Raw genomic sequence first — 22,667 nt, 5'->3', positions numbered from 1 at the left:
GAATCTAGGCTTGGTTTGAGCATTTGAAGCCCCAAAGCCCACCCCCAGTGTATGCTTCCTCCAAAAGGCCACACCTCCTCATCCCTGTGAAGTAGTGACACTCCCTCATGACCAAACATTCAAATATATGAGTCTATGGGGGCCATTCCCATTCAGAGCACCACAGGGAGGGCAACAGGATGAATCCCCTCATAGCCAAGAAAGGAGAAGTGAATGAATTCAAACAAAGGTAGTGCTTCAGATCATTTCTGGTACACTTCCCCTCTTAAATCCCACTCCAACCTGGGGCTGCCATGGCAGTGCTCCCCTGACTGTGCTCCCCTGAGCAGTGACTGACCTTGGACCACTGAAAGCACTGAGCAGCAATGAACTTTGTGTTGTGACTGAAGACGTTTCTCCCCACGGACACAGCTGGAAGAGGCAGGCTGGGAGCTGCAAACAGTCAATTTCAGAAACTCAGCCCACAAGATTCTCCAGAACAAACTGCTTACTTTCCAAACTCAAATGATAAACATTTACAGAGAGCCAGAATGCAGCTTCGGATAAGGACAGGCCCAGGCATCTGGCTTTATCAGATGTCAAATCCCTGAAAGGACTACCTAGAAATCAATCTTAAACCATTCAAAGTGGTCAGTTGTGGGGACATCAAAACTTTTACGCCATTATTCTCCATTAAATATTGTAATTTCTAAGACAACGGGATAAGGAAAGACGCTGTGCTTTATATTAAAAAGGGCTTTAAAATAAAATCAATCCTACACTAGGCCTGGAGGGAGGAGACCTTGTCTTAACTTCGTGTGCTGGAAAAAGATGATGTTGAACTTGGGCTATTGTATTCTCAGAGCTCCAATAGCCTGTGGCTTTATAAAGTAATGTAAATCTTGCTCGTATAGGACAGGCAACAGAAAGCAATTCTAGAAACATGAACAGGAAAGGACCTTTACATAAGGACATGACCAGCATTATAAACAGACAACGTGACTACTCCACGGTCTGAGAGGGCTTTATTGTAGATATGAGAGAGAGAATAGTCAGAGACATCTGGAAGAATCAGGGAGAGAAAAAATTAGACTGAACATGTCCGGCAGACTGGACATGGCCAGGGCTATCTTGGAGAGGGGAGCAGGGGATAGAGACTAGAGAAAGGATAATAAGAATTGCAGGGTTATAAGGAGAGTGAGTACTTAGGGGAGGGAGGGGCCAGGAAACTGGCATGGGGGCTTTGAGATGTAAAACAAGTACTTGTAAGTGGGGACTGAGAGAGACAGAGACTAACAAGGACCTTGATGTGATGATAAGTGTGCCACAGGTGTGTGTGTTGATCGGAGAACAATGAATCCCATTTGCCAGAGGTGGAAAAAAAAAAAAAAAGAGGTTTGCTCTGGGGAAGCTGATGGGCTGGGCTTCCAGAAGTTTCCTGTGTCCCTAAGGAGTGCTGGCTTTTATCTGTCACTGCTGTAGTCCTGGTTGAACCCATTTCTAGATGTTTGGGCTGTGTTTTGGAGTTTGGGGAACTGGAGTTTCCTTTGGACCTGACTTCCAGGAGCTCACAGAGACAAGAGGCAAGGAGAACCAAGCTGGGAAACAAGGCCTCTTGGGGGGGGGGGGGGGGAGATTTGTGGGTGGAGACCAGGGCAGTTCTGCTTCTGAGGTGAATAAGTTCCATTTTCCCCATCTTTCTTTCAGTGGCCTCATAATTTGAAGTTCCGAGGCAAACAATCATGTGGATCTGTCTCTGGGTAGCCTCGGCTGCTGGACAAGCGCTCTTAATCCCCAGTCTTCCCAAGCTGGAGCAAAAGCCTGGAGTAGGGCCACATCAAAAGGCGAGATCACCTACTGTGCTGCTGTTCCTACCACATGCCTTTGTGACACATCTGATCGCTTTCCTATGTGAAAACACATAGACTGCCTTCACAGATCACTTGAAATTACTTATGACTGTGGGTAGAGACAGTGCCCCCAAACAGCACTGTCTTCACACTTAGACATAGACTTCCACCACGGGATACAGGGCAATGACTCATGCCTGAAAAACAGTCTTAGCATTCTTGAAGAGACTAGTCTGGAGCCAGGGGTGCAGCTCAGTACCTAACTGATGAATATACCCCCAAATCTTTGGTTCAACCCCCAGCAGATGCTTTTAAATCAGCCTCTCTGTAGAGGGTTAATCTGATGCTACTTGTATTGTAATGCTAAAAATTGGCTCTTAAGGCCTGATTGCCCTCAGGAACAAGGAAATCTGCACCTACAAAGTGACCTTTTAAATGACTGGTTAAATAACGATGTCTACAGCCTATAGCTGGGCAGAATTGAGATAGGCGGGGCTTGGGGTTCCTGGGTTTGGGGTCTGGGAGAACCACAAGGAAAGAAGAAGGTGGAGAGAGGAGGAAGCCACCATGGGGTAGGTGAGTCATAAAAATATGGCCTTGAGGGCTGGCCAATTAAGGTTAAGACCTGCCCAAGTGGAATGAGGCATGTTATAAAACGGGGTTATCGATGGGAAAATAGATTCTAATAGCACAGAGAGCAGATATCTGCCCAGCTCTAGTGCCGATTAAGGCTTATTATAAATATAAAAGCTGTGTGTCTTTTATCCAGAAACTGAATGATCAAAGGTGGGGTAGAAGTCCATGATTGAGATTAAATATATTTTACAACATCTCTCTCCACACTTTTGAGGAATATTGAGGAGGAATATCCCTAGTGTTACCCAACAATTGTTTCCTCCTTTCTGCTTACAAAGCCCTGTCTTAAACTGACTGTCAATTCCCCTCCCTTTCTTGAGAGTCAGGCCATCTCCTGATTGGTCTACACTAGTCAGTCTCCAACACTCTGCCCTGAGGTGGCCAGGAGTGCATGTGTGGCCCATGTTAGGTAGTCTGATAAGAGAAGGGATTGGTAAAGGCTTCTTTACTCTTCTGCTTTTTTTCTCTCTGAAGTGTGTGTGTGTGTGTGTGTGTGTGTGTGTGTTCATGATTGTGTGGGAGTGTTTGCATCTGCACATACATGTGGAAACGGGAGGAGGATGTTGGGTACCTTCTTCTACCCCTCCGCCCCCCTACCACCAATTCTCCCCTCTCCCCCCGTCAGCTTACTGCCTTGAGGCAAGGCCTAGCACTCAGCTAGAAGTTTACCATTTTCATTAGATGTAGGGGTGCTCCTGCCTCCCAATTCTGGGGTTCAGTCATGCTCATCCATTCCCAGCTTTTCATATAAGGGCTGAAGATTCGAACTTGGGTTTGCATATCAAGTACTCTTACCCACGGAGCCATCTCCCAGCCTCCCCCCTTTTTATCCGAGTGCACTCATTATACATAGTGGTGGTTTCGAAAGGGATTTGATGAAGTATACCACATACTTTAACCATGTTTGCCCCTTTCTCGAGCCTCCTCGTTTCCTTCCAGCGCAGCTCCCTCATGCCCTCAGGCTTTTGATTTCTTGTCAAGTTTCTTTGCTCTTGAAAGAGATCGGGTCTGTGATGACCATTGGTGCCAGGAACGTACCATTTAATAAATCTCTCCCAGAAGCCTCGAGGGGAAATGCCTAAAGATGGAAGCCAGCTAGCTAAAGTTGGCAGAGACAAAAGAGGGAATATTTGAGTGTCCAACAGCATGAGTCTTGGATTAACCAACCCTGAGAGCAGCAGGTCCAGAATTCCATGTTAAGTAAAACAATAATCTTGTCATTAAAGTGATTTCTGGTTGAGCCTTCCATCGTGTGAAGATGAAAGTATCAAGTGATAACCAATAAAACTATATTCTTCCAGTAAGCAGTATTATCTGCCAAGCTCCCTCCAGTAATAGTTATAATTCTCAGGAGTCAGAACATGAAGTGTGTCTGTGTGTGTGATACATGTATATGAACACATGTGTGTACATGTATGTGGAAGAGTACAGGCCAGGTATTGATGCCGATATCGTCATCAATTTCTCTTTCCCTTATGTATCACCCGCTGAGCCATCTCTCCAATCATGATTTTTGAAGTATTGTTTTCTTGTCTACCTTATCATGCATGCTACATTTTTTCTTCATTTCACAGGACCTGCAAGACCAATCATTCTACTAACACACATGATTCCCAGTGCATAAGTATAAAATTCATGGAGGACTTTCTAAAGATCCTTTAGATCAGTAGTCCTCAGCCTTTGCACTGCCGCCCCTCTGAGGGTGCATTTCAGACGTCTGTCATATTAGGCATTCACGTCACGATTTCAAAAGTAGCAAAGTTACAGTTATGATGTGGGGTCACCACAGCATGAGGAACTGTATTAAAGGGTCACAGCATTAGGAAGGTTGAGAACTACTGATTTAGATACTTTAAAATCATTTAAACCTCCAAGTTTATCTGAAAATACATCATATTATTATTATTAGATCACTATTAAGTTAAAATAAATAAAACCCCATTTGCTGGCAGACAGACTAGAGCAAGAATCGGGAAGTATTTTTCTCTGGCCTCAGATCACAGCCAGGATTTGCAAATGCAAGCATGCCTTTCACATCCCCTATCACGGGGCTGCCATCTGTCCCGGATGGTCTTCTTGACCCAATCTGGAGTTGTCCTAGAAGAGAAACCTCAATTGAAAAGAATGCCTGCATCTGATTGGCCTGTAGGCAAGTCTTGGTTGATGACTCAGTGGCGTCCACTGAGGTGAGAGCCACCACTGAGCAGGTGCTCCTGAGTTGTGTGAGAAAACAGGCTGAGCGAACCACTCAGCACCCTTTCTCCATGGTCTCTAATTCAGTTCCTGCCATGAGTTCCTGCCCTGATTTTCCTCCATGACGGACAGCAACTGTGGGCTGCACTGGCTGGTTTCATTGTAGCATTTCAAGTACAATTTGTTTCTGTTGCTCCTCTTCCCTCCATTCTCCCACAGCCCTTTGGACCCTCCACCTCAGTAGTATTGTTTATTCTGTCACGGTACCCGGACTCTACTACCTACCCTCTCTTCCTCAGCATCTCTTTTTTTCTATTCTGTGGTTCCCCTTTCCAGTCTCATGCCACACCCCCTCACACACACAAACCTTCAATGGCTCTGCTGCATATGTAGCAGAGGATGGCCTTGTCAGCATCAATGGGAGGAGAGTTCCTTGGTCCTATGAAGGTTCAATAGATGCCCCAGTGTAGAGGAATTGAGGGTGGGGAGGGGGGAGTGGGTGGGTGAGTGGAGGAACACTACCATAGATGCAGGGGGAGGGGGGAGAGGACATGGGGTTTCCAAGGGAAGGGGAAACTGGGTAAGGGGATAACACTTGAAATGTAAATAAATTTTAAATAAATAAAAGAATATATTTTAAAAATAACAAAAACAAAACAGATTCCATATGAGAAAAAAAGACATATTTATCTCCTTGGATCTAGGTTAGCTCGGTTAATATATGTTCCAGTTCTCTACATTTTCCCGCAATTCTTATGTTTCTGTATGGCTGAGTATAATTCCATAGGATGAATTCTTATGTATAGTACCCACCACCTCATTTATTAAAGAACATCATCAATATCATGCTAGCAGATCCTGATGAGTAAGCCTGCAGTCCTATTCCCTGACGAGTAACCATTTAATGAATTTACAGTTAATATTCATCATCGGCCAGGCTGAGGACTACAAGGAAGGACCAGACCAGGACGAAGGGAGCCTTTGCTGCTGGATTCAGAAGCTGGGGTGCGGCTGCCCCTCTCAGTCTGGAGGACAAACTGATATAAATAACTATCTGATACAGTGACATATGAAAAGAAGAGGACTGAATTCTAGAGAAAACACGTGCACACATACCTGCATGTGCATGCTTGCGTGTGCACACAACATTTCTCTAAAGGCAGCAAGTCAAGCAGGACACAGAACATTTCTAATGATGAAGAAAAAGGAACGTTAACAACCAGAAAAAGATCAGGGAAGGGAAGGTGATCTGAAGAGCTGCCTCACCCAGGACTGACCCAGCACAGAACAGGAACAAACCAGACTCAAGGCTAGGACAGAAGCACTGGCGTGGGAAGGGCCCTAGAATGTCTGGTGTCTTCTAGAAACCACAGCTATTTATTTGGGCAATGTTATTTTCTTCAGGCAGAAGCCTGTAGCTTCCCCATAGTCTCTCTCTCTCTCTCTCTCTCTCTCTCTCTCTCTCTCTTTCTGTGTGTGTGTGTGTGTGTGTGTGTGTGTGTGTCTGCTCAGGCTGCTCAGGCTGCATACCGGATGGTTTTGTATGTCAACTTGACACAAGCTAAAGTCAGCAGAGAGGGAGGAGTCTCAGTTGAGGAAATACCACCATGAGATCCAGCTGTCAGGCATTTTCTCAGTTACTGATCAATGGGGGAGGGTCCAGCCCATTGTGGGTGGGGCCATCCCTGGGCTTGTGGAAAGCAGACTAAGCAAGCCATGTGATGCAAACTAGTAAGCAGCACCCCTCCATGGCCTCTGCATCAGCTCCCACCCCGCTTGAGTTGTTGCCTCGACTTCCTTCGATTATGAACAATTATGTGGAGGTGTAAGTCAAATAAACCCTGTCCTCCCCTACTTGCCTTTTGGTTATGGTGTTTTGTTGAAGCAATAGAACCCCTAAGACATTCTCGCTGTCATTAGAAAGGTATTCGCCCTGCTTCGCTAACTCTCCCTCTGTATCCTCTCCTGCGTCTGCCTCTCTTCTGCTCCCATAATTCCACCATGGTCACTAGTGGCAGAACCCCTGTAGCAGCATCCTAGTGAGGGGCTGTGTTTCTTCTCTCCACTCTCCAACACTCTTGACACAAAATTCAAGGTTAATGCAGGTCAAGGCCAAGCTAGAAGTCAAGTCCATGGAATGAATCCAGCCAAGTTTGAACCAGTTATAATGCACGACCCACGAAAGGCCAGGGTCGGTGTTATCCACAGGAAACCATGAATTGTGGAGGACTTTAGGGACCAGAGGCTGATGTTTTAACTAGCACTAGTTGAGTGGAGATGGGAGCAGAGACATCAGGCTCAAGGAGCTGTTCAGAACCAATGACCAAGCAGCAATCACGACCTGAAGTCTCCTGCAAGATGCGTTCTTCCCTTCCCAGAAGGGAAGCTCTAGGGTGGTATCCCCTCTATCGGGCAGTCTTCCATCTGCCCTCCTCCCTTTTGCTATTTCTGCCTGAAGGGCATGAGGAGGAACACAACTAGGCCAACTTGAGAAGGAGGGAAAATTAGAGAGCTTCCTTTGTCTGAGCTTCCTGGAGAAAAGTGTCAGACATTTCTATTGAGAAGACATGAACTGGCTACACACGGCTCATGTCGGTATAGAGTGAGAACTATATAAATGGCTCTTTGTCCAGCCAACATTTATAAAGACCTACAGTGAAAAAAGACTGTACCAGCTGGACTGGGTGTTCCACTACTGTAAAAATAATTATAAATAATAGCCATGAAGAAGGTCAAGGGGGAATCTATATACCTAGGAGGTTTGGTGGTTCAGAGATACCAGAGGAAGCTGTCTTCCTCAGACATGATTCCCAGCAACTAGAAACTGTTCTCTGAGCTTGGATTCTTGCAGGACACAGCACAGTTGCCTGTTCTTTCATCACTAGCAGGGTGCCCCATTGCCAGCTACACCTTTGCATGATTCTCACTGTTTATTAGAGAACGTTATTCAATATAAGGTAGCGAAATCACTTTCTGAAAGCTACCACAATCTAGCAGAGCCAGAAGCTTAATGTATGCCCGTTGTAAGCCAAGTTCCCATTGATTCCCAAGTCACTTGTCAGAGCATAATAGGGAATGTGAAGAGAAACAGTAATTTGGCTCTGGAAAGTGTAGAATGGCCCCACTTCACCATGTGGCAAGACTAAACTCCTGCAGAAAAATCAGAGCCCCTAGCTGACTCATCTATTAATTAGGGATATCGAGACAAGACGAAGAAAGACGAGTTGAGTTTCCATTTGCCAAATCTCTGGTCTCTAAACTTTAAAATTAAAATTTTAGTTTGTGATTTAGAAATGAAAATAAGTTCTTGAATGGACTTTCTTCTTAGTTGCTTATGTAAGGGGGGTGGGGCAGGGAGCTGCCGGAGAGATGGCTCAATGGGTAGCTCTGCTGCCCACGTGCTGCCCAGCCTTGACCAGAGCATTTGCTCTCTCAATCTCTCTCTCTCTCTCTCTCACACACACACACACACACACACACACATTCTAAATCCATGTCTTACATGTCTAACAAAGATAAAAAGAGAAAACATACTAACTTATTTAAATAAATGTTATGTGGCCCAGCAGCCTTATATGAAAATGACTACCCAAAGAATCTGTGTGTGTGTGTGTGTGTGTGTGTGTGTCTGTGTGTGTGTCAATGGCGGGTGTTTTCCTCTATTATCACCATTACTTTTTATATTTTGTGTGTGTGTTTGTATATACACATGCCAGCCACTGTGCATTCAGAGGTCAGAGGACAACTTGAGGAGTCCATTTTCTCCTGCCGCCATGTGGGTTTCAAGGATCAGACTCAAGTCTTCAGGCTTGATAGAAAGTACCCTGGCCTGCTCCGCTATCTCCCCAGCCCCCCACCCTGGCTTTTGAGACAGTGTCTCTCACTGAGTCTAGAGCTGGTCATTTTGGTTAACCAGCCACCTCCCCAGAGTTCCTTTGTCTCCGTTACCCAGGGCTGGGGTTACAGGCCTGTAATCAGCTTTTCTTGAGTGCTGAGGATCAGAACTTGGTGAGTGCTGAGTTCTCACGTTTATACAGCAAACACTTCACCCACTGAGTTGTCTCACCAACCCAAGAGGTGAGTGTGTTTTAGAGTGCTCTCGGTGAAGAATAGACGGTATAATAGGGCATACGGTGGAGGCTATCATGATGACTGATGAGGATGGACCAAGTGAAGCCTGTTTGTTCCAGTTCTATGACTGGAACTGTCCTGAATCTTTGGAGACAAGGATGCTGCTGGCTGATGTGTGGGCATGAGAGAACCTCCTCTCCCAAGGGGTCTGAGACTCTGCTTCTGAGGAAGGTCGGGAAAGGATGAATTAACTGCCTCATAGGAGATGGATCAGGATGGGGGTCCTGACTTCTGCTATCCAGATCCTCAATTTTAGTCACACAATCATGTCAGAGGGCCATGCTCCATCTTAATTCTGGGAAAAAAATTTTTTTCAATATGACGAGCTGGTCTCGTGCATACGCATATTTCTTATTGAAACTGATACCCAGGCTTCTACCTGACATCCATGATGGCTTTAACAAATCTGAGAGCCAAAGGCATCAGGGGAAACATTTGCTATCAAATTTAAATACTCAAAGCATTTCATTTAAATTCTTTTTATTTCAATATCTTTGAAGTTTTTTTAAAAACAGTTTTATGCCCGAAAGAGGCAAGATTTATAAATGCAAATAAATGTATGAATAAGTACGCAGGCCCCCTTAAGTAACTTGCCAAATATAAACTCATCATCTGTGTAGGAAAGACTATCCTGCACCTGCAACAATGAGAGAGGACTTTCATGCTCACTGGCTCCTCAGAATGAAGACCTCAGGTCCACAGTGTGCAGGACGATGGCGGGCGGGAACGGTGAGCTGCCTCTCTCGCTCTCTCATGGGCTTCGTCAGCTTGTCGTCCACAGATCACAGCAGCTCTCCACACACTCTTGTTCCCTTGGTCTTGTGGGTCAGACAGACGCTCTCCAGTTCACTCTCCTCTCAGCCCCACCTTTCACCTCTCAGGACTTCCTCAGCTGGACCCAAGCCTTTACCAGCCCGATCAGTCCCAAGATAAAAGTCCCATTATTCTTCAAAGTCTTCCATCCACATTGTCCAAGGATAGCCTGCAAGGTTTGTTTTTTTGTTTGTTTGTTTGTTTTTTTAAATGAAAACAAGTTTATTTACTGAAATAGTTTTAAAAGTATTGTCTAAATTAGAATTAGTGGAGAATAATTTCAAATCATTCATTTTGAATGCTGATGCTCATATTTTCCCTCTGTCAGTGACTAGGTCCTCTACCCACCACTGTGTTACACAATGAAACCCCTATTCTAGCCCTACAAGGACAGCATTGGAATGATGAGAAACTTGCGAGCATGGGACAGAAGAAACCTAGAGGTTCCTCTTGCCTCCTCTACCACAGGACCTTTGTCTTTTTTTTTTTTTCCAGTAGAAATGTAAGAGTTGGTTCTGATCTCTCTCTGTTATGACAGCCCACCCTAACAGTAGGATAGCAGTAGAATGGTTCTTCCACTTCCTATGTTTATGGAGGATTTAGTAAAAGCTAGGCATCTTGTCTTCTGACTGGTGGCTCCATGGTAAGCACTTCTAGACTCTGTTACTGTACATTTGTTACTTTACAAGCATACAGTTTCTCTACTCTAACTTTCCCACTAACTTCCGTGTTACTTTTGCCAGCTAATAGAGTTCTTGACACTAAATGCATGTTTGGGGTGAATGAACAAATCAGAGCATGTTCATCTGTGAGCTTGAACAGGCCCTGCATGAGGACCAGCCCGCAAGGTATCAGACATACAGTTCAGGAATATTTCCTTGGCACACTAATGATCAAACCTAGACATTTCTAGCCAACAGCAAACCCTGACAGCACTAACACCGCCCCGCCCACCTCTGACTTTCTTCCGGAACACAAATAGATCCATGTCTCTAGGTTTCCACTTTGCGAATTGACCATTTGGGCAGGATCCTCAATTTACATCTTCAAATCTGCTCTCTGCTCCTTCCCCCCACTCACTGCCCTGCCAGAAGGCCAAACCACCTCAGCTTGGCTTAGTGTATCCACCCCTGGCTGGCCGTGGCCAGTGAAGAGCACTGGCACAGCTGAGAAAAAGGAAGGGGTGGTTTCATTTTTTCTCTCTTCAGGGCATCCAAAGGCTATGGTAACCTTTGAGGTCAAACTTCTTATCAGATGGTTCTTCCCACACAACCATATTCTCCTCCTCTAGAGTTTCCACATTTTGGCTTAACAGACCCTTTATCAAACTCTCCTTGACTCAACTTTTTTGACTCCTTGATTCAATTTGAAAATAATACAGTTTCCTGCTAGAACCTGGACTGATAATGTCTCAAGTCCCATGAATTTGTGACATAGCCAGCCATGGTAATGCTCAGGGGGAGGTCTCCAGAAATGCTACTTTCCCTCTCCCTTCCTGTTACCATCTTTATCTGCCGTCTGTGATCGTGTGCCACTGTAATCTCTTACCACATATTTGCTGAGTGAATGAGTAGCATCTCTAAGACATGTCTGAGCATCGTTTTAGATTAGAACATAGCAAGTCAATGCGCATTTGTCTAGACTATCGGATATTAAAGTTTTACTTCAGTGGCCAGGTGGATGGGTTCGACTGAACCAATCTTTTCTCCTGCTCTGACTGACTTGCGGCTCAACTCCAAGACAAGTGATGCCAAGGACTTAGCTGACATTTCAGGGACAGCTGAGCAGACTGAGAGATTAGTCTAATAGACTGCAAGATTAGTCTGCTGATCCTTCCTAAATCTTGGGGAAAATAAACTCTTTAGCTTCTGTCACCTAATTCCAGTGGGCTGGCTTCTCAAGTTTATCATGTCTGTGTTCTCCACCCAGACAGAAATGCCGATGAGGGTCAACCAGAGTTCCCTGAATCCATCCAGGTTTCTAATGCACAAGTCAAATAGGCAATAGGGTCAAGCATCACTCACCGTGTGTACTGATCTTGCTGGTGCACAGCAGAAGCGACTTCAAGCTCTGGTATCGGAGGAAGCGCTTCCATGACCCGCACTAAGGGTAACCTTTGAGTGGACTCTACAGTTCAAGACAGAGAGCTGTGTCAGTCAGTATCAAGGCAAAAAGAACTTGTAATATGGATGTGTTGGAAGGAAACTCTGCCCTTTGTCTATAAAGGTTTGGGCAATTCCTATCACACATTCAATTTCCTTCCAATGGCTCTAATACTTTTAACCTACTTCACTCAACTCTGCCTGTACCTTCATTTCCTTTATTCCTTCACCTTCTCACCCTGTTTCCTGAGACTGAGACCTGAAGCTCTGCTAGAGTCACCATTAAAGGTAGCATTCATTCCACATTTAATGCTCCAAAGGGGAAGATGACAAAACTTCTCCAACCAAGAGGGTCAAATGGGACCTGAAACACAGTCTCTGCCTGGGCCTGGAGCCCCCATGTCCCTGTCACCTCTTCACCGAACCATTGTTCTTGAGCCCCGAACATCCTTTGATTTCTATTTCATGGTCAGTAAATACCAACCACATCTAGGGTACTGCTTCTATCAGCCTAGCCTTGCATTGAAGTTCCCAGACACGGAGATTAGCTTCTATTACTGGATGAAGATGAAGGTATTCTACAGATGCAATCAGCATCCGGGACTGCTTAGTTCTAAGCTGATGAAAAAGGAGATTATTTTGAGTGGTTCTGATCCTGACTTACTAATAAAGCTCTTCAAAGAGAGACGAGGTTTCCCCCAAGATCAGAGAGACTCTAGCTGCCTCAAAAAAGCAAGCTGTCGCGTGGGACTGTGGGTGCCGTGAAGGAGCTGTGACCAGCCTTTGGTATACGGCCAGCAAGAAGCCAAGGTCCAGCCAGGCACACGCCTTTAATCCCAGCACTCTGGGAGGCAGAGGCAGGCGGATTTCTGAGTTCGAGGCCAGCCTGGTCTATAGAGTGAGTTCCAGGACAGCCGGGGCTATACAGAGAAACCCTGTCTCAGAAAACCAAACAATAATTTTTTTAAAAAAATTTAAAAAATTAAAAAAAAAGAAGCAGCAGCCAAGGTCCTCAGTATATTGTAGCAAGGAAGTAAATTCTGCCAGGCATGAAGCTGGAAGCAGGGTTTCTGGATGAGACCGCAGCATGACCAACCTCTTATTTTAGCGTTGGTTGTCTCTGAGCTAAACCATGCTCAGCTAAGGAGTGCTCGAGCTTCCAACTCAAAGAAGCAGAGACAACACACATGTACTGTGTTAAGCCACTGTCTGGGGTAATTGGTTACACCACAGAAACTAGTATAGCAACTAATAGTGTGTCGGCCTGAACTTCTCCAGAGACAATGATTACAAATTCTTAGGCTTTGTCTACAATCTGTTAGATTTGAATCCCCCTTTCCAGTCGCCTGGGAGCCTGGATGTTCTAGACTTCCAAATGGGCTTGCATGTACATGAAAGCTTTCAGAATGAATTTTCTGTGCAAATAATTGCTTAGACAACCATTGACAAGACATCTTGGGCGGCCCTCTGCAACTTGAGATTTGAAGACTGCTCTTAAAGGTGATATCAAAGGAGCCTGCTCATAAAATAAAATAATTATCAAGGAGAATTAATAAAGTTCTTCTGACTGGAGAGCCAGGCTGCTCATCGTCTGGTTGTGGATTCAGTTTGTGGATGTTTTACAGCAGAGAAAAACCATAATGTAGTATCAAAAGCTATTACCTGTCAAATAATGGCTGGTCTGGAATATTCTCTAGTGTTATAATATCTTTAGTTTCTCCTGGTATCCGAAGACATGCAACTCATATGCTAATTGTGAAACCTCTAAGACTTGATTTTAAAAAACACCCAAAGTCAAATATATTTCATTTTAATACCTTCTTCAGCATAGCTAAGACAAGTGAAATTGCTTGCTATCACACTACACTGGAAAATAGAGTTCCTTTCAAATACTATGAATTCACCAATGCTCGTGAAGGCAGCAAGGACTGTCAAGAATATTTGAAAACATCACAAATGTCTTTTCAAGAATTTGTCAATTCTCTCTCTCTCAAACATTTGACATTTTTCAGGAAGCTCCAAAGAGCTTTTAAAGATTAAAAAGAACCCCAATGTGGATTTCAACCTGACTGAATCTCACAAACAGGACAGATTTCCAGCAGTAGAATAAAGCTTTATCACACTGCCTATGATGATGTCCAGGCTGGTCTGCAGTGATTTCTATCACTGATCAAAGGTCTTTTGCATCTAGGACGTCTGGGATCTAACCTCATTTCATCCTTCCAATGTAATTTTGTGTTCCCACTGTGTTACCTGCAAGGGATTTTCATATCACTTTGCTCCTGGTGGGTTTTCTGTCCAAGATCATCAGTTCATCTCCCACAGGGGAACATATCTACACCTCATGTTTGGGAAGCCTGTTTTCCCCATCAATTTTTTTATGTGCTTGTCTACAAACTACTTGTTCAGTTTACACACACACACACACTCTACATGAAATGAGTTTGGGGGTGGGTGCTTGTGTGTATGCAGGTGCATGAATGTGCACGCACAAGGGAACATGTGCCGGAGGTGCCATTTCTCCTCAGGCCCGGCCCTTCTTGTGCTGCTGTTTTGAAATGGGGTCTCTCACTGTCCTGGGGGTTCACCCAAGTAGGCTAGGCTCCCTGACCAGTGAGCCCCAGAGACCTGACTGTCTCTGCCACCACTGCCGGCCTTTTTTTTTTTTTAAATAGATCCTGGCTATTCTTGAATTCAGGTCCTCCTACTTGCAAACAACAGACTGACTTAATTTTGTTGTAATTATTTATTTATCTTGGAAAGTGTTGGTTAAACCCAGATCATAAGACAAAGTCAGGGCTGGAAAGGGGCTGTACACAGTGCGTAGCAATGGAGGCAGAGAGTCCAGGCGGGGACCACCTGGGCAATGATGGGGGACACGTTTGAAGCATATTTTCTGCAGTCCTTTCTTTCAGAGCTGGTATAAATGGCTGACACATAAAGGCATTCAATGAATGCCTAGAATAAATCATTCCAGCTGTGGACTCTTCACACATATGAATTTCTTCCTCCAAAAAAAGAAAGAGAGAGAGAGAGAGAGAGAGAGAGAGAGAGAGAGAGAGAGAGAGAGAGAAAGAGAGAAAGAGAGAGAGAGAAAGAGCCACCTTTTGCATTTTGAGCTAGTCTATAACCAAGCAGATAACTATAACCTTCCCTGTTTTATGAACCCAACCTGCATTTTAAGAGTCATCAATATTATGGGGAATAGTTAAAGCAAGTAAAAATTAAGATATCTTGCTTAGTTGCAAAACATCTGGCACCAGCCATTTATCTTCTCTTCTGCAGGAAATTGAAACCTGCATAGTCTTTATTCTCCTGGTCATAAATGTGCTGGGAACTATAACTTTACAGTGCTATTAGTTTTATTTGGGGATGCTATGAATTGGGCCATCCGCCTACTTTTGACTTTCACTAAGCCTCTTTCACAATAAAAGTCAATTTTCTCTTCTTTGCATTACCTTAGGACCCGCCCACATTAACTGCAGGAAAGAAGATGCTCTTAACCACTGCTAACCTGTCTCTTCTGAGGACTCACAGTGTCACAGAAGCTGCTACAGCTTTTTAGAGGGGACACGTTTCATCTCTATTTCCAGGGTTAGACGCAAAAAGCAAGAAGAGTTTTGATAAGAACCAGCCTGATCCTCAGGTTGTCACTTCCGTTGAAAACTGTGCTACAGACTACACTGTTTGGGCAGAATTGATTGAATGAACCTGGACTCTAGGAACTACCTATAAACCAGTAACTTCAACCAAGTATCACAAAATCCCATTGTCTCGCTCTGTGCGCCTTCAGTTGCTTTGGCCAGTAAACCAACGTATGCTCTCTTAGATTCCATTTTCTCGTTAGCAGAAGAATGAAATGCTTATAAAACTAAGTAAATTGATTTGTGTCAAAGAACAGCACAGACACAGCGCTTGATTCAGCAAGGGCTTCCCTTGTCCTAAGACAAGGGAAGTAGATTCTCTGTAACTGCTGAGGCCCTGGGCAGGAAGGGCTGTGTCTGAGGCACCAGTGTTTGCTGTGACACTTGGCAGGTGGTCAGTGCTCAGTAAAGAGAGTTACAGATGAAGAGCTTTGGGTTGTGATGGTCTCACCATTGGAGGCAAGCTGTGGAATGACACCTTCTCCCCCTCAGCAGCTGGAGCGAGTGGAAGCACTGATGTCAGAGACCTGATGCAGTGTTATACAATACAGTATTATACAGCAGACTGCAAGTGGACTCTCCCGTTCATCTCAGGAACACGCAAGGCAGTGGCTGGAGAGATGGCTCAGCGATTAAGAGTCCTTGCTACTTGGCATGTTCACCTTTCCCATTCTTAAGATTAATTTTTTAATTTGAAAGTTTATTTTTGATTTTTTTTTTTTTTTGAGACTAGATCTTACTCTTAGCCCCGACTGTCCTGGAACTCACTATGTAGTCCAGTCTGGCCTCAGACTCACTGAGATCAGCCTGTCTCTGCCTCCTGAGTGCTGAGATTAAAGGTGTGGACCATTACACCCGGCAGGATTCATTTCTTGCTTGTCCCCCACCCCCTTTTCTATACCTATCTCTTCCTAGGGCTGTGCTGTTTCATAAACTTTTATCACGAATGAATGGCCTTCCAAAAGCTATGCTACTGTGAGGGGCACAAGGATTGGTAAAAGGAAGTCATCACTCCGGTGACAATGATAACTGAATGAATAAGATGGTAAGAAAATTAATACCAAGTCAGACAGCATGAGCCGCCCTGTTTCTTGGGCGTGAAGGAAAGTATCAGGGGCGCGCTTCTTCCTTCCACGTGGCTCTGACACGTGTCCGGCTCTGTGCCGGGAAGGAGCCTGGTGAGGAATCTTTGTTTCTTTTTCGTAGGGTGGATGTTTTGGGCATGGATGAGTCTCCCTACATCGCAGTGGGTACCGGTGTGACAATACTAGATTTGTAGTTCGTGAGCCACAGAGCTACTCCGGAGCGCGTGGCTCGCACAGACAACAGACTGTTGAATGAGGCGCCCCGGCTTTGTTTTTTCCATTCCCTTTCTTTATCTCATGCTACCGCGTTACCAGAGACTCACACTGGCGCGCCATTCTCCCTTGCCTCTCCCTGCTTCCTGTAATCCATCATTCCAAAGAGCGGCCCTTAAAAACGGCGCTCAGGGGAGATGTGATTTTCTCTCCACTTCTCTCTCAGAAAGAGCAGCTTAGAATGGTAGTGGGGGGGTGGTGCGGTTAGGTTAAAGGAATATAAATAAAAAGGAATCCACCTCTTCTCCTTTTGAAGATGCTAAGCCTCAAAAGGATTGTTGGCCTTTTAAAAAAAGGTCATCGCCCTGGTTCTGCACAGAACATTAAAACTCTATGCCAGGTAATAAAGCCAGGGGTTTTTATTGAGAGCCATTGAGGGAAGACGGGAGGCCCTGGACCGGCTTTTTTGGATGCAGGAAAGCCATAGGCTCATAAATATAACTTGTGAGGTTCATCTTGTGGGTAGCCAGGACTTAAAATTTGTGACTTCTCCAATTATATGAGGTGACAAGGGAACAGCTGACTTGTTCTCAGACAAGACTGCTGTGCTCAAAATTATGGCCAGGAAACAGAAATGGCCAAGCTTCCTCAGGCAACTACAAAACTCAGCAGAGCGGGGTTAAACCATTCCTGAGGTACAGCAGGTAGGCTAGATGAGAGCTGGCAAACAGAAGAGCCATCATTACCTTCCTCTAAAAATCTATTTTTCCTCTATGGGTTTTTTTTTTAAATATGTTACTAATTAAACAACATTTTCATGAACCACACAAAATTTCTATTAACCTAATTCATATATAACTGCATTAAATATTGTTTAATTAATGCTTACTAACCAAACATGGCTTAATAACTTGCTAATACCAACTAGGAAGTCTGGATTGTTTAAATGTAGGTCTGTAGGTGCAGTCAGTCTAATTTTTCCCAGACTAAGGGTCTGGGTGACTGCTTGCCTCAGGAGCTAACAAAAGCCTTGGGCACGTGATCCCCCAGGGAAGCGCTAGCAGGGTCTCTAGGTGGCTGCTGTTGCCCTGCCGTGGAACACAGGGTGTTGCCTAGTTTCCTGTCATTTCAAAAAAGAGTTTGCACGGCAGATCTGAAGCCTCCTGTTACATCTTCTCACAAGTGCAAAGGCGCTGTCCATCCACTGCAGACAAAAGATCTCGGTAAATATCTCTCAATGCTGTGGCTTTTCAAGGAGTCTAAAATAGTCTTTCTTGCCAGGCATATGAACATAATCCTACCACTTGGAGAGGCTGAAGTAGAAGAACTATAATCTTGAGGACCAGCCTCAGAGAGAGAGAGAGAGAGAGAGAGAGAGAGAGAGAGAGAGAGAGAGAGAGAGAGAGAGAGGGAGAGAGCAGAGAAAGAGAGAGACTGGAGGACATTAAAATGGAATCCAAACAGAAACCAGGCCTTGTAACAGACCTATAAAACCAGGTACTCAGAAGGCTGAGGCAGGAGGATCACAAGTTTGAGCACCATCTCGGCTATACAGTAGATAAAAGCAATTTAATAGGATCTTGCTTTAAATTTTAGAAAGGGGGGATGGGCATAGCTCAGTGGTATAGAGTGCTTGCATGGTATGCCCAAGGTCCTAGATTGATTTCCAGTTTTTTTTAAATCATTTCTCTTTGGTGAAGGAAAAGGTCACCCCCCCCCCCCAGTCCATATCATAGTCTTTCTTTTTAATGTGATTTGACAGCAGGAATTCAGAAGGAGGCCACACAATCAGAAAGAGATGAAGTTGGAGCCAGAGCATCTGTGCTCACGGCCTTCTTAGCTGCTCTAATTAGGATCCCCCTAGTCCCTCGCTGCTTCTCCGGAGAGGACAGGGGGCTTTTTAATTGAGGCTATTAGGAGTTCTCTTTATACATCGACACCCCATGAAGCGCCGGCTTCAGCAGAAGCTCCGCCCACTCCACAATTACTTCATGCAATTCTGAGAAATAATGGTATCTTGTCTCATTTAAAAATAACCCCCCGGCGTATTCCCTATGGCTTTCTCTCTCTCCCCTGCCTACTCACTCGAGTTTCTTCTTGCCAATTAGGCAAACTTTCCATTATTTAAGGAGGTGGCTTTGATCATAGCTGTCCCCTGACAATGAGACGTACCAAGCTGGATTCCATTTGCCCACAGTTCGTTTATTCCAAACTCAAGGCTATTTAAAATGAACTCAGATCTCGAGTTTGCCGTGAACTGATACCACAGCTCTGGGATTCCCTGTACTATGCCGTAGGCTGCAGGTTGCATAAGCTGCTGCAGAACTCACCTGGAATGACCCTCATGTCCCAAGTGCTCAGCTTCCCAGAGTCACCCCCTCTTAAGAGGACACACGCAGATCTGTACTTACGACCTGTTCCAAGAAAAGAAATTACACAGTTCTATAACAAGCAAACACATTCTGCCAGCCGTGGTGGTCTGCGCCCCTCATCCCAGTGCTCGGGAGGCTGAGGCAGGTGGATTGTCTGACTGAAGTCAGCCTGGACTACACAGTAAGGCCCCGGTCCCCTCCCTTCCAAAATCATATTCTCAATATCTTCCTTCTGCTAGTTCAGAGGATTATGCAACAAGGCATTAAGGGCTTTGACTGTTAAGTCCTCTTTCACTAACAAACACAAGGGCCTGTTGGTGCAAGTCTTTAACCTCAGCACCAGGGAGGCAGAAGCAGATATATCTCTGTGAGTTCCAGGCTAGCCAGAGCTATATGCTGAGTCCCTGTCTCAAAACAAACAAACAAACAAGCAAACCACAAAACAATAACAACAACAAAAATCCACAGACTCTTTCTAAAATAATGGCTTCTCCACTACCATAAATATCATTATGGACTATCTGCTAATGAAAAGTATCAGCCCTTATTTACAAAATACTACTTTTATCTGCATTGATACAATATGCAGAATATTTAGGAAACATTTCAGATTAATTATGTATAATGGCATGAGTATTGTGATTTTTTTCATTACTTTATATGCTTAGACTTGTAAGAACCTTTGAAAGCCATCAAATTTGTCATCTGGATAGACATTTGAAAGAATTCAGTGTACTTCCTACTACCCATGTCTTTCTAAGCATTTCCTACCTTGTATCTTTCTTTCTTTATTATATTCATATAGGAAAATAGTTCAAGAAACATAGAACTATGAATTATTTTCAAATAATATATACTTACTTAAAATAACAAAGATTTCAATGCCGATAAGACATTAAGTCTTTATATTGTAATTTTGCTAATTGTGTGGCTTTGGTAAAACCATTAACTTTTCTGAGTTCGGTAATTTGTCTCCTTTTCACGCATAAAACAAAAATAATAGTACTGTTTACATATTATTCTGGTTTCATTCTGGGGCTATGACAAATACCAAAACCAAAGGCAACTTGGGGAAGAGATTTATTTGTCTTGCACGTCCTGGTAACAGTCTAGCATTGAGGAAGTCAAGTCAGGCCTCTTGCTACTGTTCTTCCTGCTGTTACCTCCACCAGGAGACTCACTGCACAGCCAGGAAGTACAGCAGGAGCCACAGAGGCCCTGCTTGCTTCTGGCTTGCAGACTGACTTACACTTTCTTATACTGTTTTCTTATATAGTGCAGAATCACCGGCTTAGGGATGGTGCTGCCTGCAGTGGGCTTGCCTTCCTTCTATATCGATTAAGAAACATGACAACCCTGCCACCACACAGACATGCCCAAAGGCCAATCTGATCTGGGCAACTGTGGGACCGTGAAAGGCAGTCTGTGGCCTGGTTGAGCGAGGCTTGCTCCAGAGAGCCAGTAGAATATTCCACAAGGGATGGAACCAGTGAGCCATGCTCCCAGATACTCAGGCTCCTGACACCGACTCCATACTCCTGACTCCTCAACTCTATAATCCTGTGGCCATCAGTCACATAGGGCCAGGCCCCTAGTATTCTGGCTGGACTCCACCCAACAATCACCTGGCTACAGCCAGGTTCCCCCCATCCCCGGCCATAGTTACCTGACCCAGCCCCCTATAAAAGGAAGAATCTGGCCCCTCTTCCCTCTCTTGCCCCTTCTCTCTTGTCTCTCTCTCTCTTGCCCCCCTGCTCCCCCTCTCTCCCCATTCTTCTCCCTTCTTTCCATGTGGCCATGGCCAGCTCTCACCCCTCTATCTTTTCTTTCTCTCTTTACTTCTCTATCTCTTTTCCTTTTCCTGTTTTTCTATAATAAAGCTTTAATGCAATGGGCTTTTATCTTTTCCTTTTATCTAAACCCGCCATATAGGAGAAGTGAAACAGGCCTCAGTGTCCCAAGCAGCCAGAAAGGACCCAGGACTTCCTGCCTGGCCAGGCTTCCTCTACAGTCACACGGGGCCCACACCAGAATGGCCCCACATCCCCCCCTAGCCAGGCAGCCTCCTTCTGCAGGTACATGGGCACCCACCATCCCTATACGGGTACTCAGGCTCCCGCTCGGTTTCCCTACAGACAACCTCTCCATTGAGCCTCCCTTCTGAGTTTATTCTAGATCATGTCAAGTTGACAGTTTTAAGGCCATCCAGGACACATGCTTTGATCAGCAAGAAAATTGTTATTGTACAAATGCACAAAGTGTTATGTCATTAACTATGACACTTTAGGCCTCTATTACTAAGGTATCCGAGATAAGACTTGATCTGAACCGACTCTCAAAAATGCCTACAACAAAGTCTTAATCCAAAGCATCAATGGCGCCTTGCTTGTCTAGGTGAGCATTGGTTATTCTGTTGCTGTGACAACTAACAACCTTGCATGTCAAAGAACATAAGAGCCTAAGACATGAACATACCAGACAATACTACAATCCTTCATTGACAACTGGCTGTGCCAACCAAAAAGAGGAAAGAAAATGCCTGGTGGTGGTGGTGGTGGTGGTGGTGGTGGTGGTGGTGATGTACACCTTAAACCAGCACGAGGGAGTCAGAGGCAGATATATCTCTGAGTTTGAGGCCTGTCTGGTCTATTAAGCAAGCTCCAGGACAGCCAGGGATACACAGGGAAACCCTGGGGTGGGGAGGGGAGGGAGAGAGAGAGAGAGAGAGAGAGAGAGAGAGAGAGAGAGAATGAGAGAGAGGCAGACACACACACACACACACACAGAGAGGCAGAGACAGAGACACACACACACAGAGAGAGAGAGAGAGACAGAGAGAGAGAGAGAGGGAGACACAGAGGGGGGAGAGACAGAGAGAGAGAGCAGCGGCCCAACACAGTTCAACTCCTCAAGTGATTTCTTTATTTCATCCTTCACCCAGCTCCATGGGGTGGAAGCAAGCACCCTATGGCAGACCAGAAGAGGAAAGCCATATCTTGCAATGGTAACTCACTCAAAGCTATATATGTGGCTTTGACTTGAGTCTACAAGTCTTCAGAGACTATTGTGATGGTTCTTTTCATACTTTCTCATACTGTCTATGAGATCAACATCATAGATAAGAACTGCTGGTCAAGTCTGATATGCAGCATATATATACATGCACACAGTCTTTCCTGATAGGTCATGCCTGTGTCATACTAATTATTAAAGCTGTTTAACATTGCTCCTACCATCCTTTCGGTTCTGCCCTACCCACACTTACTAGTGATTGTCCACACTCATATTGTCACCTAGAGGCCACTCTGCTCAGGGTCTTTAAGTCTGCAAATGTCACCATGTCTTCTGCCCTCACTTCCACTAAGCCTCTCAGCCACCATCTGGACAGCTTCCTCTTCGCCCTGCCCTTCTTCTTGTGCATGTGCCTTTCCATGTAAGAGAATGGCACAGGACCACTGGTGTTGGTGCCTCCCCCACACTTGCAATCTCTTAGAGTATCTAAAACCAGCATTTACACATAGTAGGCACATAATAAATGGCTGACAGAACTAAAAAGAAAATGGGGGGCAAGCAGGTGTTTGTATGTGTTTCCCTGGGCAAACGAATGCCCTCACAGAGACAATCCTTACAACACATTTATTTCTCAGTA

The 22,667-nt window shown here is 44.8% G+C and overlaps 1 protein-coding gene across 4 annotated transcripts in view; it reads right to left on the bottom strand.

The window, feature by feature from the left end:
- The window catches only part of Tmem156 (transmembrane protein 156), a 51,327-nt gene that overhangs the window by 7,055 nt on the left and 21,605 nt on the right, over positions 1–22,667 (bottom strand). Inside the window, exons 5-9 of one of the 4 annotated variants that reach the window (XM_052198670.1) lie at positions 18,977–19,060; positions 11,627–11,729; positions 5,775–5,847; positions 3,359–3,564; positions 338–432 (exon numbers count right to left, since the gene is read on the bottom strand). In XM_052198670.1, the coding sequence (XP_052054630.1) occupies positions 5,826–5,847; positions 11,627–11,729; positions 18,977–19,060 (209 nt within the window). In that variant the 3' untranslated portion in view covers positions 338–432; positions 3,359–3,564; positions 5,775–5,825. Of the gene's footprint in view, positions 1–337; positions 433–3,358; positions 3,565–5,774; positions 5,848–9,252; positions 9,772–11,626; positions 11,730–18,976; positions 19,061–22,667 lie in introns of those variants that run through there. The other 3 variants (XM_052198671.1, XM_052198668.1, XM_052198669.1) reach the window with 3 other exon arrangements.

This window comes from Apodemus sylvaticus, chromosome 11 (assembly GCF_947179515.1).
Source record: "Apodemus sylvaticus chromosome 11, mApoSyl1.1, whole genome shotgun sequence".
Lineage (NCBI taxonomy): Eukaryota > Metazoa > Chordata > Mammalia > Rodentia > Muridae > Apodemus > Apodemus sylvaticus.
The sequence above is the reverse complement of the archived record's forward strand: the minus strand, read 5'-3'. Positions and strand labels throughout refer to the sequence as shown.